The 25,780-nt window shown below is 45.6% G+C and overlaps 1 protein-coding gene across 2 annotated transcripts; it reads right to left on the bottom strand.

Moving 5' to 3' along the window:
* Positions 1-858: 858 nt before the first annotated feature.
* MAX (MYC associated factor X) lies at positions 859-25,163 on the bottom strand. Of its 2 annotated transcripts, XM_052646538.1 has the most exons (5): positions 24,903-25,163; positions 24,156-24,182; positions 16,718-16,825; positions 3,623-3,746; positions 859-2,376 (listed from the first exon to the last, which is right to left on the bottom strand). In XM_052646538.1, the coding sequence occupies exons 1-5, from the start codon at positions 24,936-24,938 to the stop codon at positions 2,189-2,191; spliced, it is 483 nt and encodes a 160-aa protein (XP_052502498.1). In that variant the 5' UTR covers positions 24,939-25,163; the 3' UTR covers positions 859-2,188. The 2 variants fall into 2 exon arrangements, with proteins under 2 accessions (XP_052502498.1, XP_052502499.1); XM_052646539.1 differs by lacking the exon at positions 24,156-24,182.
* Positions 25,164-25,780: the final 617 nt, after the last annotated feature.

The raw sequence follows: 25,780 nt of genomic DNA on the forward strand, positions 1-25,780 counted from the left end.
CATGGTTTTGGGAGTTGGCTTGTCATGTTATAGAACACCTCTTATAAATATGAATAAGAATATATATAACTGAGTCACTTTGCCATATAGCAGAAATTAACACAACATTGTAAAAATGCCTCTTAAAGAAACACAGTCCACCACCTGTCAACTCCCGTTAATCACAAGAGATGCTACAGATTCGACATCCAACAGATAGGAGCCCCGGCACCACCACTCTCAAGAGTGACAAATCAAAGGCCTGATTTGACTTCTCTCCCTCCCTTGGTCCAGGAGCAGCAGTATTTCCTGTCAACTAGACAGGAAAACCATAGCTGAGCTGTATTCTGGCCATAAATCCTTTCTTTCAAGGTCAAACAAATTCAGGCCAGGGCTGGTCCCTAGCCTGACGAGAGCTAACTGGACGCTGTTGAAGCCTCTCTGACTTCCAGCCCATAGCAGCCCTGCTGCCTCCTATTACTATGTCGGAACTCTCTAGAAACTGCAAAGTCCTAGAGAATACCAGTTGCCCCTGGACTGGACATGACATTCATTACCAAAAGAAACCCAAACCCACAGCTCTGCACTACCAGTTCCCCAAGGGTCATCTATTTAGCTGGAGCTGGATCCTGAAATGTTGTCCTGGATAACCCCATCCATGTGGGATCTTTCAAAGCTTCCATGCAATGAGCAAAGTCACCACCACTGGTTTATCCACCCCCCGCCCTGTTCGGGCCAGGCTGAGTCCTTAAAACACAAAGGGAACCACTCCGCCTACGGTGGCTCCCAGCCTGCGGGCTCCTCTCTCAGGCCCCCACATGGGCCCAGTGGCCTCCACCATCTCGGCCTTTGCCAGGGCAAGAAGACACCACCACCAAGAAGGATAAAATAAGTTTTTATTTATAGTCTTATAGTAAAGGGGAAAGCCTTAACTTGCAAGACAATTCTTCAGCAGTATGTACAACATACTTTTTATTTCCATGGAATGGAATCAAACACGGACTGAGACTACAGAGTATACACTAGAAATCAGCAAACGCCAGGAACAGAGTAGGAAAAAGACAAAGAAATGAGGCCGAAACACACAAAACCCTTCACTGGGATCTGCTGACCGCAGCCAGAACCAGGGCTGGATCACATAATGGGGACAGGTTCCAGGACAGTCGGAAGGGGAGGGGCGGGCGAGGGTGGGGAGGGGTCCGCACTGGGGTGCGGGTTTAGTACGAGGTGAACTGCTCTTGGTATTTACATACAAAATCAGTTGGCTCTATTTCTTAGAAATACACACGGAAAGAAAGGAAGATTTGATCATTACTTTATGAATCTGTCGCTTTGCCATACCGACATCATCAGAAATAGGGACAATTCACTTGGGTTCAAATTTCAGTAGCAGGAAATAAATATCAAAACATCATCACTGGCCCTCAATACAAAACCTCTACCCAACCCGATCCTCCCTCCTTGGCCCACCCACCCTCTGCCACCCCCTGGCAGCTCCTGTTCCACTGCTGCCGTCCCCTCACGCCACACAAGCGTCACACGGCCTCCCTAAAGCTAGCTGAGAGAAGCAGGAGTGAAACAGGCCGAGACTCTGTGCTGCAAATCTGTCCCCACTTCCTTTTATACCACAAACTTCTCCAAGGATCTGGTCTTTCAATAGGAGCGATAAATAGCCTTTTAGGGGAAAAAAAAATCCTTAAAAAGAAGGGGGAATAATTCTGATTACTCCAAACTGGTCATCTTCTGAAAGTAGAGCAGTCCACAGATTCACAAAGTCTATCAAACAGAGGTGAGGATGGCCCAGAAGGAGAGGCCTGGGTGGGGCAGGAGTCCCCCGGGCACGTGCCTGGAGGGGCTGGAGGAGCTGGTGGGTGGTCAGGACACCATGTGCTCAGAGGTCTGGCCGGCCGTCTGTCCTCCACAGAGAAAGCTGCCAAGTTGGGGTGTTTTGGTTTAAAAATTCCTGGTGGGGACAGGGAATCCCTGAAGGGAAACGTTAAAAAAAAAAAAGTGGAAACGGGGAAGGAGAACGGAGAGCTGTTGTCCAAGAGCTTCTACGTAAAAATAAAATTTAAAAAAAAAATGAGAAAGAGGAAAAAAAAAACAAAGAGTCTCTTAAATGGTTCTGAGAGTTCTAAAGATGAACTGAAAGGAGGATAAGACGACGGAGGAGACAGACAGTTTTTATTGCTGGCCTGCCCCGTGGAGCTTAGCTGGCCTCCATCCGGAGCTTCTTCCTGCTTTGGGGCTCTTCGGGCTCCGACTCCGAGCTGGAGTCTGAGCCCCCATCGAAGGCAGAGATGGTGCTGCCCTTGGCGTTGGTGTAGAGGCTGCTGTCTGAGGAGGGGTAGTTGGTCTGCAGTTGGGCACTCGACCTCGCCTTCTCCAGTGCACGGACTGAAAGGCAACCAAGCGAGCGGGTTACAGCCTTCTGGAGACTAGGGGAGGAACTGAGTCTTGGGTTGGGGTCCAGCCTGTTCTTCCGAAGGGGATGCTGGCCCCTGAGGCTCAGGGTGGCTCTTAAGTAACTCCCTTCCGCTGGCTGGCCCACCTGCACACTCCCACTTCCCTTCGCCTTTCCCAGCCAGACACGAGTGCTCAGTGGATACGGCCAGCCACTCTGCAAGGCCACCCAACCCTGAAGAGAAGGCGTGTGAGGTCACCATCCTGCCGTGGAAGCCCAGTACAGAGAGAGGAACACGAGCTCGCTGCGGGACCCAGCAGTGCAGTAACAGCGCAGCTGGCCCAGCAATGCCTGGCTCCACAAGGGTGTGAGGGTCACACATTAGCAGGGAAGGATGACAGAAGATGTACCAGCCAAAGAAAAGTTTTGGCTTAGCTCTCATGTACAAGATCCACTTGGAAAGACAAGCTGGACACTTGGAAGCAAGTCACCAATATACAGAGTACCTGGGTTTTCCAACACGGAGCCCCTACATGCAGGCTGCTTGGCCCGGTAACCAACCCGCTGCCGCCTCCCACTGCCCATCCCTCGGTTCAGCTCGTCTTGAGCCTGGAAGGTCAACCCATTTATTTTGGTTTAGTTTATTTTATTTGAGATGTTCTAACCCAGATGGTTACTTGCATTTCCTTTTACTTGCATCTTCCATGAGGGAGGAAGAGAAGTGAATTCCCCAGGAACAAAGAACTTGATCAGCTCTCGCTTTCCCCTGTGGTTGTAGGAAAAGGCGGGTGTGAGCATTGGAGAACAGCATGGGCCTGGCCCATGGGCTGCCCTGAGTGGACTACCGTTGACACGGGGAGCGCTCACTGTCCCTGAACACCTGGAGTCTCTGGCGCTTACACAGCACACTCCAATCCAAGGACCTCACAGCTCTTTTGAGGCACCTGAGGCCAGCTGCGATCTCTACTACCAGTGAAACACTTGAGCCCCAAGAAGGGGAGAGCGAGCAGGTTAGAAAAAAGAATCCAGATGCCTAAGCCTTAGACTCCACTGTTCCCTCACCAAGGGCTCAGGTCCTTCCTCAGGATGGCTACACTCGACTACAGGCCCAAGCAGCAGGGCTGCAGCTGCTCAGGAGCTTGGCTCCGTCACTGGTTCTGACTCTGCAGGCCCCGGCGTGAGGCCCTGACCTGGCTGGCGCACAGCAGGGCCAGCTGCCCCACGAGCTCCACTGCTCACCTTGCTGCTCCAGGAGAGCATTCTGCCGCTTGAGGTCATCAATATCTTGCTGGTGTGTGTGGTTTTTCCTTCGCATATACTGGATATACTCTGTGGCTTTGTCTAGGATTTGGGCCCGGGATGCCTGTTGCAATATGAGAAAAAGCAGAGGGGACAAAATAAAGACCTAGTCCATGCAGCAAGGAAACCATTCCTTTCAGCAAAGGCCACGTGAGGGGACAGAAGTAGGAGGGGAAGGGCACGAAGCGCTAAGTGCTGTCGAGAATCTTCTTTATGCTGGTCAAGGCACCAGCTGCTTTCCACAGCTTACCTCACTGGCACTCTAAGAAAGGTGGTTCCACTAGGAACCCGAGTCTCCGAGAAGTTTACTGGTTTATTCAAAATCACCAGCTAAAGGGTGTAGAGTCTGGATTCAAACTCAGCTCTGTCTCAACCCTGAACTTGTTTCCCAGCCAGCCCCTTTGGTTCTTTAGGTTGCTTTCACGTCTTCGGCCAGGCTGTTCTGAAAAAATTAAACTACTACTTAACTGAGAGCTAAGGTCACTCACTCTCTGCTGGGCCTAGCTATAGGCAGCTGGTCCAGAAAGACAAAATCAAGATCTCAGCTGGAGCTGGCTCAGGATGGGGACGGGTACAAAGGTTTTCATCAAGGTCTGAGACTTCAGACAAGTACTCAGATCGTTGTTAACTAGTTCCAACTAAGCCATGTGACCGAGTCACTGTTTCAACCTCTCTGGCTAAAGAGACGTTTGTGAAAGCTGTCAGAGCTTGGTGTCAACACAGGAAGGGCATGAGATTGGGCCACTTCAGGAAGCAACCACACCTTTACCACGGCTGAGGGTAGCCTAGGGACTGCCCTGTAGAGGAACAAGTTAATGAGCTAATAAAATGGATGTCAGGTTACTTGGATCCTGGAGGTCAAACTTGTCTGGGAGATTCCCTGCAGGGTTGCAAACATGGCCTGAGTTACTCATGACCAAGCAGTCAACTGACTGAACTGGCAAAATGGTACAAGGCCCAGAGAACTGAAGCCCAAGACAAGCTAGTCTAGTGGCTGAAGTCTGGCAGTCATGCCACTGAGACTCCTGAGCAGGAGCAAAGCTTCTGAAATGGCAAAGAAAACAGCCACACTTGGGCGAGCAAAACTATACCCACTTGTAGTAAACCCTGACAATCGCAACTCATAGACTCCAGCACGGCCGGGTATCAGAGAGGTTGGGAAGACCTAGGTTTATTCACCAGTTCTCACAAGTACTAGTCTCCAGGCTTTCCTCTTATGGCATCCTTAAGGCAATTTCCTCAAAAGGAAACTGTTCATATTCAACCATTTTTATCTGGTGTGAATTATGTGTCGGGCACAGAGCAGACACTGTGGGGAAACAAAATGTATTAGTCATGGCCTCTTTGCCCAGATGCTTACTTACTATCTAGTTGAGGAGATAAACATATCTATATACAGACAAATCACAGGGCAGTACCAACAAGCGTAACTTGAGTGGTACAGATTACAAAGGCCACGGGAAGGACGGCTTTTGGCCGGGGTGGTCACCTTGTGTGTGCCAGGAATTAGCCTTGGCTCTGCACACAAAGGCTCCCATCTGAACCAGTGGGTCAGGGTGGGTTAGACTGAGGCGGAATTTGTGAAAAAGGGTTGCTCTGGGCAAGAACAGCGTAGACAAGGGCATGAGGGTGGAGACAGGACCAGGTCTCCATCTTCAGTTGAGTAAGTCAGCTGATGGAGAGAAAGTGAAGGCACCTACCAGTGGGGGATGGGGGGCAGGGCGCGCGACTCTCATTACAAGGCTACTTCGGAGGCTGTTTCCCATTTCTGCCAAAGGAGACTTATTAGGGTTAATTACTGGGTGATAAAACGGGGGCCGGGGAAAGGGCACATATTTAGAAGGGACTAATTAAAATACCCTGCCTCTCTGGATGCTAGAGAGGGGATTAAGAACATGTATAGTCGGATAGGTGGCAGGATGGCAGGGTGGGGAGAAGAGCTTAGGAACCCAGCAGACAGGTGCCTCCAGAGTCCTGTCCCTAAGGTGCTCTGGGACTGCAGACACAGTCTTTCTCGCAGGGTTATTTCTTATCTGACAAGAAACTCTCTGACCCCACTGAGCCTTCCAAATTCTATGCATTCCATCACTGATCTAATTGCCATGCATATTTATATCACAGCCTCTCTTTAAATTTGCTGTTGTTTCCCCGACTAACTGTTGCTCCCAGAATGCAACATTAACCTCATTTAACTCTGCATTCGTTATCTACCACAAGGGAAAAAAGCAAAATCTCTGAACAGGAGAGCACTTGCAAATGCTTAGTGATAATTTTTAACAAATGACCACACTGAGTAGCGGCCTGAGTGCTACCACTTTCTTCTTCACACGTTCATACATGAAATCACGAGGTGTTCATACATGAAATCACGAAGTGAAACGTGAGCCATGAGCATAGCGCAAAAAACCAAAGAGAAAGATGCCAAGAGAGACGGAAGTCTTTCTACTTCAGGGCATTTTCTGGATGAAAATACAATTCATAGCTGCTCAGAAAACGCAATGTATTGGGATCAAGAGGCCTCCATTGAAGGAGAGATTGGAATTAACCCAGCACCCTCTAGAATGCTAACAAGCACCGCCCTTCTTCCATACCCACCCCTTGCTAAGCAGTACCCAGGCCACTTCAGGTTGTCCCTGACCCCCCCCTTAGCAAGTTCAAAAGCATGGTTCAGTTAACTTTATTTTGCCTTCTCCAGTGTTCTCAACAAGAAGTAAAATCCCACAAGAAAAAATTTGAAGTACAAATGACAGAATTCCCCCAAATTTACAAGTGCATGAAGTCCACAGGGAAGAAAAAGCCAAAGGTTGAAGGTAGAACAGGACAGACTCATTGAAAACCCCCTCTCTACAAACCACCCCCCTAGTTTAACAAACCATACAAGATCATGTGACCGGCCACAGGGGGAAGGTGTGGGCAGGACCTTGCCTTTATGAATTTCTACTATGAACAGTAAACATGAAGCCTGCAAGAATCCTGGGCCTCATGGCCTGGACTATGGAGTGGCCCTGGGCTTTCGGTTTCTGTTTTCTAAACAGTGCCCAGTTGCTGAGTCGGCAGTCTTCCTGTGAGTGTCCCTGAGCAGATAAGACTTGGTAGGATCAACATGTCCATAGATCGACTGTTGCCTTTGGGTATCCAGGAAGGATCTGAATAAATAATCTTTCCTGCTAGTTTTTACAATTAGAAGGCACTAATTCTTATCTGCTTTTCCTAGCAGAAACAGAACCCTTCAATGGTCTGGGCAATCCCAGCACAGGAGGGTCTGTGGCTGTGGGACCGAAGCAGCACTGGGCCTTCTGGATAGCTGAGTGAGTTAATGCATAGCAACTGAGGCTTCTCTTTCCCTCTGGGAGCCACGTGAAAGGACACTGGACACCCTTGCCAGATGGTGTTCCAGAGCCATGGCTGCACACAGCAGTATCAATGATGAGGATAATGGCAGCATCTGAGGACTTACACAATGTCAGGTACCCTCACACAACCTTCTGATGTGTTCAGTTCAGTTCAGTTGCTCAGTCGTGCCCAACTTTTTGCGATGCCATGGACTGCAGCATGCCAGGCCTCCCTGTCCATCACCAACTCCCAGAGTTGACTCAAACTCATGTTCATTGAGTCGGTGATGCCATCCAGCCATCTCATCCTCTGTTGTCCCCTTTTCTTCCTGCCTTCAATCCTTCCCAGCATTAGGGTCTTTTCAAATGAGTTAGTTCTTCGCATTAGGTGGACAAAGTACTGGAGCTTCAGCTTCAGCATCAGTCTTTTCAACGAATATTCAGGATTGATCTCCTTTAGGATGGACTGGTTGGATCTCCTTGCAGTCCAAGGGACTCTCAAGAGTCTTCTCCAACACCACAGTTCAAAAGCATTAATTCTTCAGCGCTCAGCTTTCTTCATAGTCCAACCCTCACATCCATACATGACCACTGGAAAAACCACAGCCTTGACTAGATGGACCTTTGTTGCGTTAGTTCTGATGTGTTAGTTCCCCTATTTTATACACAAGGAAACTGAGGCACAGAGTTGTAACTTGTCTGATGTTAAATAACCAGTAGGTAATATAGTCAAGATTTGAACCCAGGCCTCTAGGACACCCTTATTTTGGGACCAGAGAGGAGGCTGTGGAACTAAGGAAGAAGATCAATGAAATTTGGAGAGTCAGAGCAGGAAAACAAGGACTACAAAAGAATTGCCCAATTTGTCTATAAGGACATCAGTGAAGAGCCTGGTGAGGGTGGTTTCCTTAAAGAAGTGAGTTTAGGCAAATCATCCTCACATAGGTCAATGGGTGCAAAAGTGACTTGAAGCTGAAGCAAAGATGAAGACTGGTTTTTACAATGAGGTTGAAAAAGTAAGAAATGGAAAAAAAAAAAGTAGTGTATAATAATAGCAGCATAGAAGGAAGATTATTTTTCTTTTTCTTTGAGAGGCAAGTGAAACCCAAAAAGTCTCTTAGCAGAGAGGCAGCAAATATAGAGGGAAAGCCAGAACATGCAAGCTAGCTTGAAGAGAACTGAGTGAACTTGGGCCACAGCTAAGAGGAGATGCGGGCTCCCCACACTGCTCTGGCTTTATCACCTAAGAGGAGAAAACTAAAATGGATAGTGGAGACAGCCCAGCGTGGCTCAGGGGCCCAGCAGTTCCTGCCTCCTCCTGCTCGTCTGCAGCTGCTTGCCTGTTTGCATCTGTGCCCCGAGCAGCGAGGAGATGGAGAAAAAGGCCACCCCAGCCTCCAAAGGTGCCCACTTGAACAGAACTCTGTTTGGGAACAGAGTACACTCACCTTGTGTGCTGTGGCAAGAATCAACTACGTATTTCACCAGAGGCCCCAAACCCAAGAGTTTGATTCTAATCTGTACCTTTTAAAGGTCCCAAATGATTCTTGAAGTACTTAACAGTGATGTTTAAAATGACATCCATGGTTATTAAATCCCAGTTAAGGAAGTGGCTCTCAAAATTTTTCATACAGGGCAAGAGTCCCATACATTCCTGGAGCTGTACATCTTTGTGTTTGTGTGTGTTTGTGTGTGTTTGGGTATCAGTCCAAGTTGTTTTAGAAAGCAGGTGGGGAAAGGTGAGGAAGAGAAGACTAGTACTAGACTGTTAACAACAGAAACGTCATTGCTGTTCCCTAGGGTCCTAATGCTGATCTAAGAAACAGTCATTTTTGCTGAATTTATCATTTTTTTCCTCCTGTCAAAATCAGATCCTACCGGGCTGATGCGACAGTTGCCCTGTTCTCCTAAGAACCAAAACCCCATATCCTGGGGAATGAAAAACCAGTGGCTGACTTATCAACTGACGTGTTTTATTTTACACTAGTTATTTTAAAGAAAATAAAACCATTATTTTCTGAAACCTGCACAAACTTTTACATATGGTAAAGAAAGGGAGGGCTAGGGCAAAGCTGATATATATTTTCAACTGATTAAGCCATTTTCTGGAAACAAAAATTAAACAGGCAATAAATTTGGGTCTGCAGTAAACTAGTTCATTCCAAAATGGAACCACCATCAGTGCCAACAAGGGAGGCTAGAAGGCTGTGGGGTCAGAACCAGCACAGCTGTGTGGCACCGCCAAGGTCTCCTGTGCCTAGCCCAAGGGACCATGTTCTTGATTACTACAGGAGACAAAGGTATCACACTCCATAAAGGACCTAGTTAAAGCTGGGAGCCAGACATCTGTTTAAGGGTCAACACAAGTCACGTTTCACTCTATATTCTTTTATCTTGGGCCCTTGGTAGTTTGAAATGAAGGTGTGACACTGTCCCATCCAACTTTGATCACGTGGGACAGGAGCACAGGGCTCCTCCAAAGAGGAAATACAACTAGTAAATAAACATGTGGAAAAAGACTTACTCTCACAGGCAACAGACAAAACACAAAATTAATTACTATCTTTGGCTTACTAAATTAGTCACCCCCTTCAAAAAAAAAAAAATCCAGTGATGGCAAAATCGGTACTCTCAAAACAATACCAAAAGACTAATCTTTAGAATTTACTTGAAAATGAAAAGAAAAAACACATGAAAACTACCCTCCTGGAAAGCGTTTTGGCAATACAGCAAAAAATCAGGTGTTTTTACCACTAGACCCAACAACCCAACTTGCAGGAATCTATTTTATGGAAATAGCCACATGCACCAGGATGTGTATCACTACATTATTTGTTGAGTTAAAAAACTGGAGGAAACCAAAATAGTCCAAAGAAACATGCCTGATGTCTATATATGAACATTCTGTCACTTGGGGAAAGGACGTTATGTGAAAGCAACAAACTATGGCCTTTACCCATGTGAAGCGTGCATACGAAAAGGCCAGGAGCAGACCTCTTTACTCCTGCTTCTGAGACTCCATCAGCAGACACATGGATTTAATAACAGCAGCTTTAGGGAGAGAGGGAAGAGCAGCCACCTTTGTGCGACATCCACTTGGAGATGTCCAACTTCGGTCATATTAAAATGGGGTATGGGATGGGAGAGTGTATCTCTGAACTGCACCGTCTGGTACAATAGCCACTAGCCATGTGTGGCTAATGAGTACTGAAATGTGACTAGTCTGTACTGAGAAGTGCTGTAAGTATAAAACATACTGGATTATAAAACAGTGCAAGAAAATAATATAAAATCCCATTAGTAATTCTTAACATATTGATTACATATGGAAGTCATACTTATTTTTGTGTTGTAATACTTGCTCAGTCCTATCTGACTCTTTGTGACTGTAGCCCACCAGGCTCCTCTGTCTATGAAACTGGTGGTATTGGTTTCCAGGCCAGAATACTGGAGTGGGTCGCCATTCCCTTCTCCAGGGGATCTTCCCAACCCAGGGACTGAACCTGGGTCTCCTGCACTGCAGACAGATTCTTTAATGTTTGAGCCACCCAGGAAGCATAAATAAAACTATACTATTAAAATTAATTTTATCTACTATTTTTGTTTTTTTACTATGTCAACTAGAAAATTTAGTTGTATTTAAACTAAATTATATTTCAAATGTATTTGTGGCTTACATTGAACTTTCACTGGACACCACTTATCTTAGAATCTTAGAATAAAGCAAAGGTTGTAGTTTTATTATAGGAATGGAAGGGCTGTTCCTTTTCTTCCCATTTTCCCACAGTTTTTTGCAACTTTTTTAGAGGGGAAAAAAGAAAAAACATGCTAGAGGGAAGGCCTAGTAAGCAATTCCTATCCTTTCAAGTTGCTGAGTTTCATGGCTCTACAGTACGTAGTGAGCCCTCTAGCACTGTGTAGCACAGACTTCCAGAAGGATGGACAAAGTTCCTGCCCTCAGGGAGTGCACCCTTCAGTTAGGTGATAAGACTGTTACACACAAAAAAAAGGAAGACAGAGGAGAGGCCCTATGAAGGTCCACTGGGGTGTCAGGGACCGTGATATCCAGGGTTCTCAAGGTGCTGAGGCATTTGATGTGGGCCGTGACAACGGGCAGGTGGAGACTGACTGGCAGGGAGAAACGCAGGAAGGCACAAAAGCAGGAAACGCAGGGAGCTGGGAGTCCTTGAAGTGGGTCTCCTCATTGTGAAACCCCAGTGTCATCCGGGTGGTGAGGCTGGAGTTGGGACCTTGGTGGAAGGAAAGAATTCAGATAAACCTGTGGATGACATTCCTGCACAGAGGAGGGCGTGCACTGCTCCACAGCAAGGGAAGCAGCAGAAAAAGCAGGAGGGCAAGTTGGGAACCTTATTTAGAGAACATGAATACCAGTCCTTACCTCGATGGGCACTGAGAAACCCTTGGAGGCTTTCACAGTGCAGAAGTATGAAAAAGTCAGATACAAACTGTACATTTACAGTTACTGAGCCCAGAGCTTAAGGGAAATCTGGGCAACTGTGGACAACAACTTAAGATGTAGAAATTTTAAGAAGAAATGCCCAAGTTGGAGTCTGGTCAGATACTAACTGATGGGTAATGAGGTGAAATGGGTAGGGCTGTGGTTTACGTTTCACTTAAAAGACAATCCTTTCAGCAGCCCAGATATGATGTAGAAATAGTGCTGCCAAATGAACTGCCTGCCTCAAAGGGTGTCCACCGGAGTGAGCCCCTCCCAATAACACTCTCTCTGCTTCCTACTGTGTGCCCGGCTCCAAGGGAAGAAATATGACCAAAGATATTCTCTCTGCCTTCAGTACTTACTATGGTGAAATATGGGAGATGGGTAGACAGCCATTAAGTAACTACACAAACACATGTACAGTTACACCAGGGATAAGTGCCTGGGCCACAGGGCTAAGTGAGTTTAACAGGGATATTCAGCTGTAGGAACTGTTGTTTCCTGGTATAAGGGAACTATCTGATTTCAACATTTACCTGTTAAGGACACTGGGCTTTAAGGAAGAGGAAACAAATCAGCTCTGTGTTCTGACCCCTTACTTGACGTGCATCATGTTGTTATCGGTGTTACGTATAATTCTCTCCCCTAACAAGAGAGCTAGATGCTCAAGAGCAGACACCATGTATTAACCTCTGCGGTGCTCACATTTAAACACATGAGCACAGCCACGCGGGCCGTGCTGTCACAGCGCTGAGCAAGCTCAGCTTCCTCTGGCGCGCACTCCTCAGCTCCATCCTGGGGACCTACCACGAGCTGGAGTCTGTGACAGGAGCTGGCAGAGGCAGTGCCTTCACAGTCTCACCCAAATAGAAGGGACTCTGACTCACTGCCTAGAAGAACGCTCAATTGTTGAGTAGAAGAAACACTGTTTTCCTTTATTTTCATCTTAGGTGATAATCTCTTTTTATTATAGCTGTATCCAAAAAGGAGAAATCCAGAGCACCAATGCCTAAGACAGCAATGAAGTATGATTAACAGGCATTTAGCAAGAGACTTAGAAGATGAGAAATTACTATAAGCCACCGTTCAGCTACACATGGCAATGCTCAAACAGAACCTTGCATCACTAAAGTCAACCATGCCAAGCAGACACTGTGACTGGAAGCAATCTCCCTGGTGCAGGGGCTGGAGCTAACTTATTGGGGGTGGGGGCAGAGTTAGGGCCCCATGAAAGGCAAACTGACACACTCACCACCAGGTATACCATTCCCCACCACCCCACCCCACCCCAAACACACACAACAGGGTGAGCTCAGAGCCAGCAAGCCATTGGGCAACACTCCCTAGGACCCAACTAAGGACCCTTAAAACAAAGAATAATTCTGTTCAAGAACAGTAGTGTCTTCCTTTGCAAAATGGGGTCACAGTTGTTTTTGTCCTTGTTTCATTAATCCTGGCGGCTCAGACGGTAAGGCGTCTGCCAGCAATCGCAATGCGGGAGACCTAGGTTTGATTCCTGGGTCAGGAAGATCCCCTGGAGAAGGGAATGGCAACCCACTCCAGTACTCTGGCCTAGAGAATCCCATGGACGGAGGAGCCTGGTAGGCTACAGTCCATGGGGTCGCAAAGAGTCGGACACGACTGAGCGACTTTACTTTCACTCACTTTCCTTGACTGGCTTATAGTTCTAATTCCATTCTATTTTTCCTGTGGGCTCCAAGTCCAGCTGAAGAACTATGGGAAACAAGACTTAAGCAACAGGAGCTCAAGAGGCCACTTGCAAACAATTCGATCTATGGCAAAACCCAACTAGACTGCCAACTATAATCATCTATTTCTCAGAGCAGCAATACAGACCCAGACAAATTTATAAACTTCAGTGACGCTTAACTCTGCACTTCAGTGTTGCCTACATATTCTAATTCAGGGGAGAACATTTGTAGTAACCCTAGTATGACACACTGCCAAGATATTGGCTCTATCCAGGGGAAACTCCCAATATGAAGACAAGGTATAAGAATTTAAGGAAATTTCTTTAAAATGTTCTAAAGTTGTTTATCCCCAGGGTGTGGCAGAAAGACTAACTCGGCAATCGGCAGTCCTGAGTTCTAGTCCCTGTCTAGCTACGGACTAGAATCATGATCTTGAGCCTGCTCCCTCATCTCTCATACATAACAATGGCAAGAGCTAGCAGCAGTAACTGTCCATTTATGACAGTGTGTAATACTCACCTCAGAGAACTACTGTGCTGACTTCATCTTACATTGCAATACAAATATTAGTTAATACCGACATTTTATTTAAGCAAAAGGTGAACATCTTATAGTAAAATATAGGAAACAAAGGATAGGGTTTGGGTCTCACATTTAAAGCTGTTTTTTTGGGGGGAGGGGTGTTTTTTAGTATAAAGTATCCCCCATTCTTGGTTAGGATCCAATTCAATCAGTATTAGTTTCCCTTTAAAAGACAAAAGGCTTAGAACACGTAGGCCAAATAGTCCCAATTCTAAGAGAGAAGTCACCTGGAACATAGAGATGCACAAACCAAAGGAGACTGGGGGCCCTCCCTCCCAAAAAGCTGATCTAAGCACCCCCACAACTCACAGGGCAAAATTATCATTTCAGGATTATTTACATAATGTCAGAACCTTGACTGCTGCAATCCCAATCAAGAATTAGCCAATTTCCTTTGGTTCGAATACCACTTAAAAAAAAATTGCAACATTTAGTGAAAACTCGGAAGTCTGAGGGACCAGAGTATTCTGTGAGACTCAGCACAGCACCTGTGAACAGTGTCAGCAGACAAGGAAAATAATAGATTGTGAAACTTAGTGGGAAAGGGCTGGGGTTCAACCAGAGGTAATAGCCACTTCCTTTATTCATGCTCAACACGAACATTTGGACTAGAACCCACAGAAGCATCCTGAAATTGGTAAGGAACCTGGTAAACTGCCACTGGTGCTCCGTTCATCTGCTCAAAGAAACCTGGCCCCTGACCACTCCTCTCCCCTATTCCTGCTACTTCTCTGACTTCATCTCCTGCCACTATCCCTTCACTCACTCCATTCTGGCCACCCTGGCCTCTGTCTCCTTGAGAGGCCCAGGGATGCTCCCAGGCTCCCGCCCCTGGGCTACTCCACTTGCCTCCCCTGGCGTGGAATGCTCATCACCAGACAGATACATGGTTGAAGTCTATGGTCTTGCCAGTGTGTGTTTTTTTGGTCTGCCCCAATGAAACCTGCAACCCTGCTTTCCTTGTTTAATTTTCTCTATAGCACTTATCTGACATAATACATATATATATTTAATTATTAGTTCATTTTCAATCTTTTCCTCACCAGACTAAGAGCTGCTTTCATCTGCTTTGTTCACTGCTGTATTCCTAGTATCTAAGACAATGCCTAGCATCCAGCAGATCCCCAGTATCTGAGAATGGAGTCAGTGAGTAAATGAATGGGTTACAATGAATGACAACTATCTGTAAGGTTTGTAAAGTTACCAAATTCAAACTGTCAACTTCCTTGAAGAAATGAGACAACAGGATTATGGTAATGTGATTTTTAAGGACCTAAGGAAGAATGTTACAATAATGTAAAAAAGACTAGGTAAGAAAAAGGTAGAGTTGAGCTCTTAAGAACTGACCTCTCCCAAAGTGCTCTCAAACTTAAGAATCATCTGACTGCTAGTTATAAATACAGATCTCCAGGACTACCTCCAGAAAGACAGACTCAGTAGTGATTCTGAGGGAGATGGTCTACAGGCCATCTCTTGGGATATACTGTAGCGGCACCACTCTTTGTTAGATGTGAGACTTGGAAAAAGGTAGCTCTTGGCCGTTTACTTCACCAAGGCCATTTTAATTGGTATCATGGCACATGAATACGCACCCATGTCAACAGTTCAGGTAAGCACAAGAGATAATCCTTTGCATGTGTGCACTCTGACTAAAAGGGTGAGCCTCTCTCCCCATCATAAAGATTTCCTGTGGTGCTCTGACAGTGTTGTACCCAGGAATGCTGTTATTCCAGGTAAGCACCTTGTACCAAGGCCATTAAGTCAAGTCCACACTAAGTAGGCCTAACCCATGGCAAATTCTGGTTTTGCAATACTAGGTATTTACATGGCCTGTTTTATATTTTTCATAAAGGTCAGACCCACCTCATGCTTCAACCACACAGTCACACCTTAGATTAGGTATACAGCACATGGCTTACCAGAGTGGCAGTATAAATAAAATGAAACCATTATGGCATCCAGTTTCACTGGCCCAGGTTTAATTCTGGATAACCAAACAAACCCAAAACTCCTACCTCAGAGCTAAATCTAGACAGCCCAAAGCACACCTGAGAGCAGTGGTTTTTCTTAACATGGTTGCTTCTTGAAACATTGCATTAATGAACCAACAAAACAACCAAACAGACAAACAAATAAAAAAACAGGTCCTCTTCCAAATTTGCCACTTACACCACTGAACAGCTGCAGAGAGCAGCCAGTTATATTGTGTGTCAAAGATGGAACTAACTGTGCAAACACATATCTTCTCCAAATTTCAAGGACTGACCCTAACCTATAGGCTTTTTAGTCAAAGCTTTGGACTTTGTTTTTCAAACGTAAAAACAGTTGGTGCCTACCTCTCCAGGGAAAACAGTTTCTGGAAGGCCACCAATGGGGTAGGGGGATGAGGGAAGAATAGTGGTTATTTTTCTCTTTCATTTTGTGTGAACATGTCTCTTCACTCAAGTTCACATTTAAAATGCTCTCTCTATATATGCCTTTGGAATAATAACTACTCTTAGACTGGGAGATCACTGATGTCCAGATGGGTTTACATACATTCCTGGGAGGTTTCATGTAAAATGAGTACCAGTTTGAACCATACGAAAGGAATTTCCATGGAGGTCCACAGAATCATTGACCTCAGAAATCCTTAGCATTATCCCAAACTACTGTATGTTTGTTATAATGATTTCTTGAATGAGTAATTTATTATATGTAATATTAATTTTAAAAGATAGCTCCTACTGATGTCTTAACAAGCAGCTCCATTACATCTGACATCGTTTGTTAAGGATGAACTAGAGAATAAGTAAGGTGTGTGATGACTCCCCGAAGAATCAAAGATGAAGGAAACCATGTCACCCAAATATCCCAGACTCCATTTCTTTCTGGAAAGGTGAGCACCCTGCTAAGCCCCACAGCACGTTCTAAGCTAGTGGTGGCTCCTCAGCTTTCTCAATAAACTCACCTTCTCTCCTTGGAGTGAGGGGACCGAGTCCCGCAAACTGTGAAAGCTGTCTTTGATGTGGTCCCTGCGTTTCCGTTCCAGTGCATTGTGATGAGCCCGTTTGTCAGCCTGGAAGAATGGGAAAAACATCACATTAGCGGTGGCACTCCTCCTGCCGGCCACAGCTGAGCGGGTACAGCCTGGAAGTATGTGTTGTCAGCGCAGTCCCAGGTGACTGGACTGGGAAGGATTTGTCGAGGTGGGCAGTTAGGAGTCTCCAGAATTAGGCTCTGCTAAAGGGGAGAAAGGGGTGAGCAAGGCTTGCGACAGGAACATCCAAAGGAGCTCGATGCATCCAGCTCATGCATAAGTAAAATAAAAGTTATTCACGGGGACAAAGTGTGACTCTCCTGGAACATCAGTTTTCTCCCACAACTTACTTATGTGACACAACAGCTGCCAGTCCCACGGCTAGGAGGTGGCCAGGGAAAAGCTGCAGTGGGCCCCTTCATAAGAGGTGATCACCCCCACTGTAAGAGATTCCCCTTGGCGGGGACCCAGGAAAGGAGTCAGGTCACTGGTACAGCACTTCTTTCATGCGAAAACATCACCGTGAGTCTGCTCTGGTCTCCACCTTGCTAAAGGGTACTAGTTTTAAGACCTGATTGCCAAATCATATATGAGAAACTAAAACTTCTGGAAAACCCAGATGCATGAATCTGAGATCACCATGACAAAGCTGACATAGACGCCAACTGCATTCTGAGCTCTTTTTTTTTTTTTAAGTGCATCCAAGTGCTATTCTGCCAAGGCCTTCCCTTCACAGGCTGCCAGAAAGGTAGTTCTTAGACAGCAAACCTTCTGACACTCACACACTCTGAATAAATTTCTTCAGGCACCTGCGGCATGTCATGCTTATTTGGCAGTAGCTAAATACCCACAGACCAAAGGCCTTATCCTGTCCTGCTTAGAATCACAAAGAACAATCAGCTGAGAGGGGCAAAGACAGCCAACAAATCAGGGATGGCAAAACACACTAGGTTCAGACGGAAGACAGTGCGGGTGAACACTGCAGGGAGCTTCGGCAGATCCCCATTATAGGGGCAGTCCCTCCAATGGAGTGCAAATGCTGGCTTAACCCAAAGCAGGAATGTCACATCCACACTTCGGGAATTAGTGGAAATACTGTACTCTGAGAATTTACCCCCAATACATGAGGCTGCACTGAGCTAACCTAAAGAGGAAGTCTGGACATAGGAAGTTCAGGTAGCTTTAACCTACCCAGACACAGAACCCGCAATTTTAAAAATGAAGCAACAGGAGTGAACAAATTGGCTTAGCACAAGAAAGCCTCAAATCAATCTTTGTACTAGACAAGATGTTCAGATAAAAGTCTATAAAGAAAAGACTTACGGGAATGAAAGGACTTGAAATTCTAGTATCTAATCCTAAAAGTCTGAGTCATGACAGAGGAAAAAGAGGCTGGGAGCAGCTGCGGTAATTTTAGTCACTTCCTGGTCTCTCAAGCACAACACCTCACCTACAGCTCTGTTGAACAGGACACACGGTTCCCATCACAGCCACGGTTCTCCATGGCATAGCGCTTGTTTTTAGGGCAGATGCCTGGAACACAGCTAAAGCTCTCCTAATTTTACGTCTGGATTCTCTGTAAAAATGAGTGTCTGCTGAACTTCAGCGATAATGTGGAATTTACGGGGAAACTGAGGGAATGACCAGATCACCTGAGGCTAGAAGGTATCACATAGCATTAGAGCAAGAATATTGCAGGTACCTTCTGTCAGCTATATGAATAGCTTGAAGGAATTAAACATATTTAAGTACTTAGTCCTTTATCTAACTTATCATTCCCTCTAGTCATGTATTGATAAGGTAGTTAAGTTGGGCTGGTTCTTAGACCAAAAACTTCAGAGGGCTAAGAGATGGCATTTGGCATCTGTCTGTCTCCCCTGTGGTTGCTACACACTCCCTAAGATGGTTTATTTACATGCAAATTAATTGTCCAGCTTTGGTATCCAGCAGCAGCCCAAGATACTCCTGTCTACTAAATCACCCTGATTCCTGGCCCTCCTCCCAGCTTAAGAGCTGTGCACAGAAGCAGTGACACCAGTTACCCATAATCCTTCTTGTTGATACACATAAAATTCTAATTGTCTGTTTTCTTTCTGGGAGAGCCCTGCAAATCTCAAATGGCTAGAATCAAGTTGGACTTGGTTTCACTCAGGCCTGCACTAGAAGGGTGGAGCTAAGTATAATCTAACACCAAAATCATCCCCACAATGCATTACCCCCTTCCCATTCACTGAGCCCTGAAAGGACTCAAATGGACAAGTCTTTCGGTTAGAGGACTGTAAGTGAACTTGGCTGTGGACCATCAGCAGAAATCTTGGCTTCTCATCTGGGGAGCCAGCCAACTTTGAGAAGTTGGCTCAACAAGGAAAGGCAGCAGTCCACTGCCTGGTAGAAAGCCTGGCCTGGGGACCGCTGTTCTCAAAGCAGTGGATGGAATTTCTGCGGTGGTTCCAGGCCCCATTTAACCAGCAGAAGAGTGGAATCTTAGACCAATCCCTGCTGCCATGTCCATCCCCAAGCTGCTCCACTTAACCAGAGGCCATTTTAAAGCTCTCTGAGACAATGTCAATGATGTATTTTTTCTTCTTCTCAAGCCTCATTTGAAAGAGCAAGTTAAAAACATGCAGAACTAACATGCCTAATTCCAGGCAACTCTGATTAAATAATACCTCTAGTGGCTTGAAAGACCATATGAAAAACCTTTATACAAGACTGAGAATTCTGTTTGGGAAACAATTTCCAAATGTCTAGCAGGATGAATTCCCCTCCCCCACAATTCATCCAAATGGAGGGCCAATTGCCAGGCTTATCATTGCTTTATTAACTATCTTCACCTGCTGGCAACCCTTTTTGAAAGGGCCAAGATTTCAGAACTGAGAATGAAAAACTGGGTAAAGATTCCCCGTATAAGGCACCTGAGATCCTTCCACAAATGCAAAACTAAGAAAAAAAAAGGGGGTGGGTGGGAAAGGGCCAAACACTTGTGTGTCTTGAACAAATAAAGCTCAACTCAGATGAGCCAGCTTTCTCTTACCTATACTGAGGAAGATGTTTGATAATGAAAACAGGTGCTACCAGACAAGTTCTAGAAGACAAAACAGGCATTCTGGGCTGTACAGCAGGCCCCCAAATACCGCCCCTATACATCCTACAGGAGCGGGCTGGATGCTGTCACTCTTTAAGCAAGCTGGATTTGCAGTTTCTGCCAGACAAGCCCTCCTTCGGGGCATCCCAGGCTAACAGCAACACTAAAGGGCCGTGTGATACTGAAGCGTGGCCCACAGATGCTCAACAGGAACTCCAACACCAAATCGATTCCAGCTTTGACATCTCTGCCAAGGTTTTTCTTCAGCCTCTCAGTATTATTTCCCCCAAACTTTCCATACTGGCAGCCAGAACACAAGTCTTCACCTACAATTTGTCCATCTCTGACACTAACAAGCACGTGTTATCTTAAGTGTTGTTAAATGTTGAAGGCAAACATTATTTCCTTAGCCAAGAAGTTGCTAAACTGGCAGCAGGTTATTCAAGCTAAGGAAAGCTGTTCAAAACTGAGGGATTTTAAAAAATTATTTCCTTCCAACTAACGGCATAGAGACTACATCTTCCTTTGAGGCGTTACATCAGACAGCAGCATTATTTCCCACAAGTTCTAGGGAGGCAAATCGCATGGGGAAATGAATGTTCCATTATGCAAGGATGCCTAAGGTTCTCCAGAGCAATGCCATCTCTTGCAGACTACCTGACACCTAATTCTGTCTATAAGGGGAATCTTCTCGAATCAATATAGAAAACTCCCACCATATATGGGATTAAGAGTTGCTCTGTAAACATTTACTGCCTTCAAGAAATTTAAAAGTTATATTTTAGAAGGAAGATAGTGTTGCTTATGATTACTTAATAAGGTATTCTTATTAACACTAATGCTGGAAATACATAGGCTCAAAATTCTCATCAGAAAAGATTTACTATCTCTGATGGGAAGTAGATAGGATAAATAAAACTGAACTTCTAAGCAACTTAATTCACTTTAATCAACATGAAAACTGCAACATGAAACTATAGGCAGCTTGGATGAGAAACTCACTAAGGTCCTTAATAGGAGATATAAATGGCAACTTCCCAACACCTCTCCAGCTTGAAGCCAACTGCCTGGTATACGTTTTTAATATCCAATACATATGTGTGTTTTCTAGGCTACTCAAAAAAATCACTTGGTGCCTTAAAAAACTGGGGAAACATATCATATAAATATGCCATCATTCTACAGCCATTTTCCTTGACCAACAATGTTACTATTACTGGCATCTTGGAAAACGACTTATATATAAGATCACCCTTCCATAAGTATTTTTAGGAACCAAACTTGGCATCCAGATCACTGTGAACACTCTAAGCTGACACAAAGTACATGTATCATGTAGCACTTTCGCCATGCAACTAATTCAGGGTAAAACACACTAATTTCCTGACTATATTTCGATCTCAAAGGCGACCAGCCAAGCTCATTCCCCTCTGAATACATTGCAATTCCTAAAAAAACAAAGAGCTCTGAGAGGTTAAAAATATTTCATACCAGAAAGGTCCAGAAACAGAACTTTACAAATCTGTTTCTAACCACCCTCCAGATAGGTATGCTGTAACTGAAACAAGTGCAGCTGTCATGAAGAATAAGCTGAAAAAGACCGTGGGTTTCTAACACACTAACCCTAGCCCTATGTTTCTCATATACTTTCATTCCTTCCAAAAAAAAAAAAAAAAAAAATCCCAAACAGAAATAAAACAAGTATTACCCTGCATGAAATATACCTGCCCCAGAAAACTCTGAAATGCAAATTTTTTCCTCCAAAGAATAATAAAAATAAGACAATATCAGTGACATTCTGAGATACAGTGAATTTACTAATAAAAATTATTGTTTGGGATTACTTCCTTTAACAAATCTTATTCGTCACTAGAAAACCTGTTTTCCGTTTGCACTGAGGCAACTATAAAAAATACTCGTCAAGTCAGTTTCACTTTCTGTTACTTCGAGCCTCTGTTCTTGCTGAATATCCAACATTTCTTATGCAGTAAAGCCGTAGCTATTATAGTTACATTATAAAACATGAATGAATTTCTCCTTCTGTATTAGGACCCACAGGACCTTTTCAAAATAACTTCTTAAAAGTTCTTCTGTAGTCCTAAATATTTGGTTGTTCACAGTCCATATCCTTTTCTGAACTAAGGCAAAGCTTAACAGTTTCCCCCCAAATTAAAAAAATATATATTTATCTATACTAAATGTCAGGAGATAGACAGATATAGTCACGCCCGGAAAAAAATAAAATCCTTTTAACCCTATGTATTCACAATAATTGCTTGATATGCTATAAAATTTGCCTACTGCTTCTCTCTATACCAGTGTGATTATCTTACAACAGATAACATTTAAACATCTCAGCAAGTAGATGTGTCAAATTAAAAACAAAGGGTCAAACCCACTCCCTCTGCCCACCCTCCAAAATCAAAGGGAAAATCCTAATTACCTTAACATCAAACTTAAAATATCTAGACAAAACAATGAGATTAGCACTCTAGGAGAGTGGAAACATTTTAATAATTTAATAAAACAATTTACATCAACAACCACGTGCATGGATATTTTGAAAAGCAGAAAGCTCTCAGGAACTATACGCCAAAATTCCATAAAGAAAAATTTTCTCACAGTGGAAAGCTGATATAATTTCAATTTAAATAATAATTCTTCAAAGGAAGCCTAAACAACCCCTATTCTCCAATTCTGATCAAGCCCTAGGGCAGATTTTATAACTGGAGACTTGGAGGAAAACAGACCAGATTTCAAACATGAAATTCCATGTTTATATTATTAAGGATAATAGTAACTGAATAAAAGGAATTTAATTTTCAAATGTATGTAAGAGATATTAAGTATCTAACAATACTGCAAATATTCAAAGTATTGTCTTCAAATACTCCAAGGAAAAATAAATTCTTTTTTACTATTTGGAACAACTGCATTGTTGGATTTTTACAGAAATACCAGCTCTCAGCAAGTACACTTTTGTCTCAGTACCTAACTGCTTTGACAACCTCAGAATTGAGCAGGTACAAGAGGGCTTGCTTTCACTTTGTGATAAATTCTTAGACCAGAGGTCTCTAAGTGGCATCCTTGAAATTCTAACAAGCCCCTAAACAACCTGATTGTCTCAAACATTATTTTAAAAATCAGAAAAATAACATAAAATTCTGGATTTTTAATCTTTCTTCCAAAATAGGGAGATAAGACAACACTTCGCCTGATTCTCACGTAACAACCCATCGGACTACAGTGGCTGCCTTTTCAGAAGACGCATGTGTTCTTTAGCGCTGCGGTTCTCACCTCTGCTCTCCACTGCATTCCTGACTATCTCACTGCCTGGATCCTCTGGAAGCATCTCAATTTTGGGGCTCCATTCTATCCACTCCCTACTGCTCCCATCTGTCAACTGTTAGACAGCATGATTTACTTATTTCTCTTCCTCCCTGATTATGATTTATCTTGTATCTATTCTTTTTTCCTTCTATTCATGGAACACCCATAGTACTGTCTCAAGGACATGAGATTAGTGTCTATCTTAAATCCACAGAATCATCTACTGAGAAGATTTATAACAAAACTTTGAGAAATTACTAACAACACTGTACAGTCTCAACCATCACCTCTTAGCAAACCTCTCTCTGCAATGCCACTTTTCTTCAACATTCTTTTATTGCCTTTATACTGCTCCTTCAACTAAAATATAGTCAGATCACAATAAGCTGCTGAATGTGACACGTTCAGATTCAACCTTTGGCTCCTCTACATCCCCAATGTCTGCATTAGAATAACACCAGATTGTGAGAGATTCCATAGGTCTACAGCAGTCACATGACTTTTGGTTAAAGGTGATTACTGCATGTGGCTTCAACTTCACACAGCCATGGTTTAGAACCTACTTCTTCCTAAGTAAATCTGACCACTTTTCCCTGAAGTAATACTACAGCTTACTTCAGCATGATGCACTTCTCATTTCCCACTTATATAGTGACAACTAGAGCCCCCATCTGAAAACTACGGAAGGATTCATTTCCTTGCATACAACTTCTCTCACTCACCTACATTCACGGAAACTTATCACCTGAGACTCCAGAATTATGAGATTTGCAAACCACCCTCCGCCCCCACCACCACCTAGAACCCCAGAGCAAGGCCCCACCTCACCTTAGCGGTTAACAGGTGAGTTTACTACAACATTACAAGTAACAGAACAATCTCTTTTTCTCTCCGACCCCAAAAAGGACTAGAATTGAACGGAAATGAAAATGAAATGGAGAGTAGGAGACGTACCGCAGATTGAAACCTCGGTTGCTCTTCCTGGAATAAGAGAGAAAAAAAAAATAGAAAATATAGAAGTTATTTTTACACTTCACATTCAATAATAAGAAAGAAAATGCCGGCGTCAGAGGAAGCGGCGGGTGGGGAGTCAGCCCTACCCCCCCTTCCCCATCCTACGCCCCCATCCCCCCTAGCGGGATCGGGTAGCGGGGCAGGGGGGTCTCGAGCGCCGCCCCACCTTCCGGGATCCGACCCGGGACAGAAGGGGATCCAGAGCACTGTCTCCTCTCCTCGCACCCAGCTCATGGCATGTGGGCACTCCCAATCCCTCTCCGCCCTCCTTCATTCCCCAGGATCCGCGGGTCACGGGCGCACTGGGTCGCGCGCGGACGGGGCATGGTCCTAAGCGCAGTCCCCCTTCCCCATGATCCAGACAATGGGATCCCCGGCGCACCCCGTCCCTGTCCCCCGGATCCTGAACGGGATAGGATGGGAACGGGAGGCCGCAGCACCTTCCTCCACTGGGGGAGGTTGGGGTCCCAGAGGCCGCGTGTCTCCTCCCCACCTCCAGTCCCAGAAGGCCGCTCCGGCCAAGAGCCCGGAGCGAGCGAGCCGGGAGCGCGACGGGTCCCGGCCCAGCGGCGGAAGGGGAAGGAGGCGGCGGCTGCCCGGCCCCCTGCCGCCGTCGCCCTGCTGAGAACCCCGGCCGCTGTCCCAGCCTGACAACCCGCAAGGGAAGGAAGAAGCCCCAGGACTCACGTCGCTCTCCACCTCGATGTCATCGTTATCGCTCATTTCCTACGGCCCAGGGAGCGGCCACTGCAGCGGCGGCGGGGAAGGGGGAGGGGTGGAGGGGAGGGGGAAGTCACCGACAACAACAAGCCGAGTCCCCCCCCACACACACTCACTCACTCACTCACTCACTCACTCGCTCTCTCACTCACACACACACACACACACACACACACACACACACAACACGGGCGAGAACCACCTCCTCACTGCAGCACCGGATCAACGGCGGCACGCACGCCCGGTCGGCCCCCTGCCACGTGACCGGGCTCGTCACGCTGGGGCCGCCGAGACTTGTAGTTCTTGTCCCTTTGACTTACGGCCCAACTAGGTAAACAAAAACTACAAATCCCATAAGGAACTGCATCCAGTCTTCGCCAGCCCGGCTTGTTGACGGAGCCCAAAGCGCCTGCGTGCCCCGTGGAGGGGGCGGAGAGAGAAGCGGCGCGGTGCTTGCTGGGAGTCGTAGTCCGTAGACCGCGAGTTGTCAGGAGATTTTCCTCCCGAGGCGGCAGAGGTGGCTGCTGGGAAGACAGGACACGTGGAGGGAGCTGGGGCTCCTGGAGCCGGGCACAGGCTGAGCGCCGGGCGCCGGGCCCAGGGGACAGGGTGGAGGCTCTGGAGGAGTAGCCAGCTGCCTAAATAACGCTGCCTCTCCTTGGTGCGACTGGTTTTACTCTGTCTTTGGATGACTGATTCGCTCTGCGTTGCGCCCTGGGGCGTGACCCTCCTGCTGGGGGATGCTACAGCAGCGAATTAGGGGGCGCGGCTCCGATTGCCCACGCAGACCCTGGGGATCTGGCATTGGGGAGGTGTCAATGGCAGGTGTTGAATGATGTCACAGG

This window comes from Budorcas taxicolor, chromosome 10 (genome assembly GCF_023091745.1).
Source record: "Budorcas taxicolor isolate Tak-1 chromosome 10, Takin1.1, whole genome shotgun sequence".
NCBI classification, from domain to species: Eukaryota; Metazoa; Chordata; class Mammalia; order Artiodactyla; family Bovidae; genus Budorcas; species Budorcas taxicolor.

Bases quoted from the DNA above. Each gene is read 5' to 3' on its own strand.
- MAX (XM_052646538.1), bottom strand. From the start codon at position 24,938: ATGAGCGATAACGATGACATCGAGGTGGAGAGCGAC. The intron at 24,183-24,902 runs GTGAGTCCTGGG...CTCTTATTCCAG, and splicing joins ACATCGAGGTGGAGAGCGAC to GAAGAGCAACCGAGGTTTCA. The intron at 16,826-24,155 runs GTACGTCTCCTA...CCATTCTTCCAG, and splicing joins AACCGAGGTTTCAATCTGCG to GCTGACAAACGGGCTCATCA.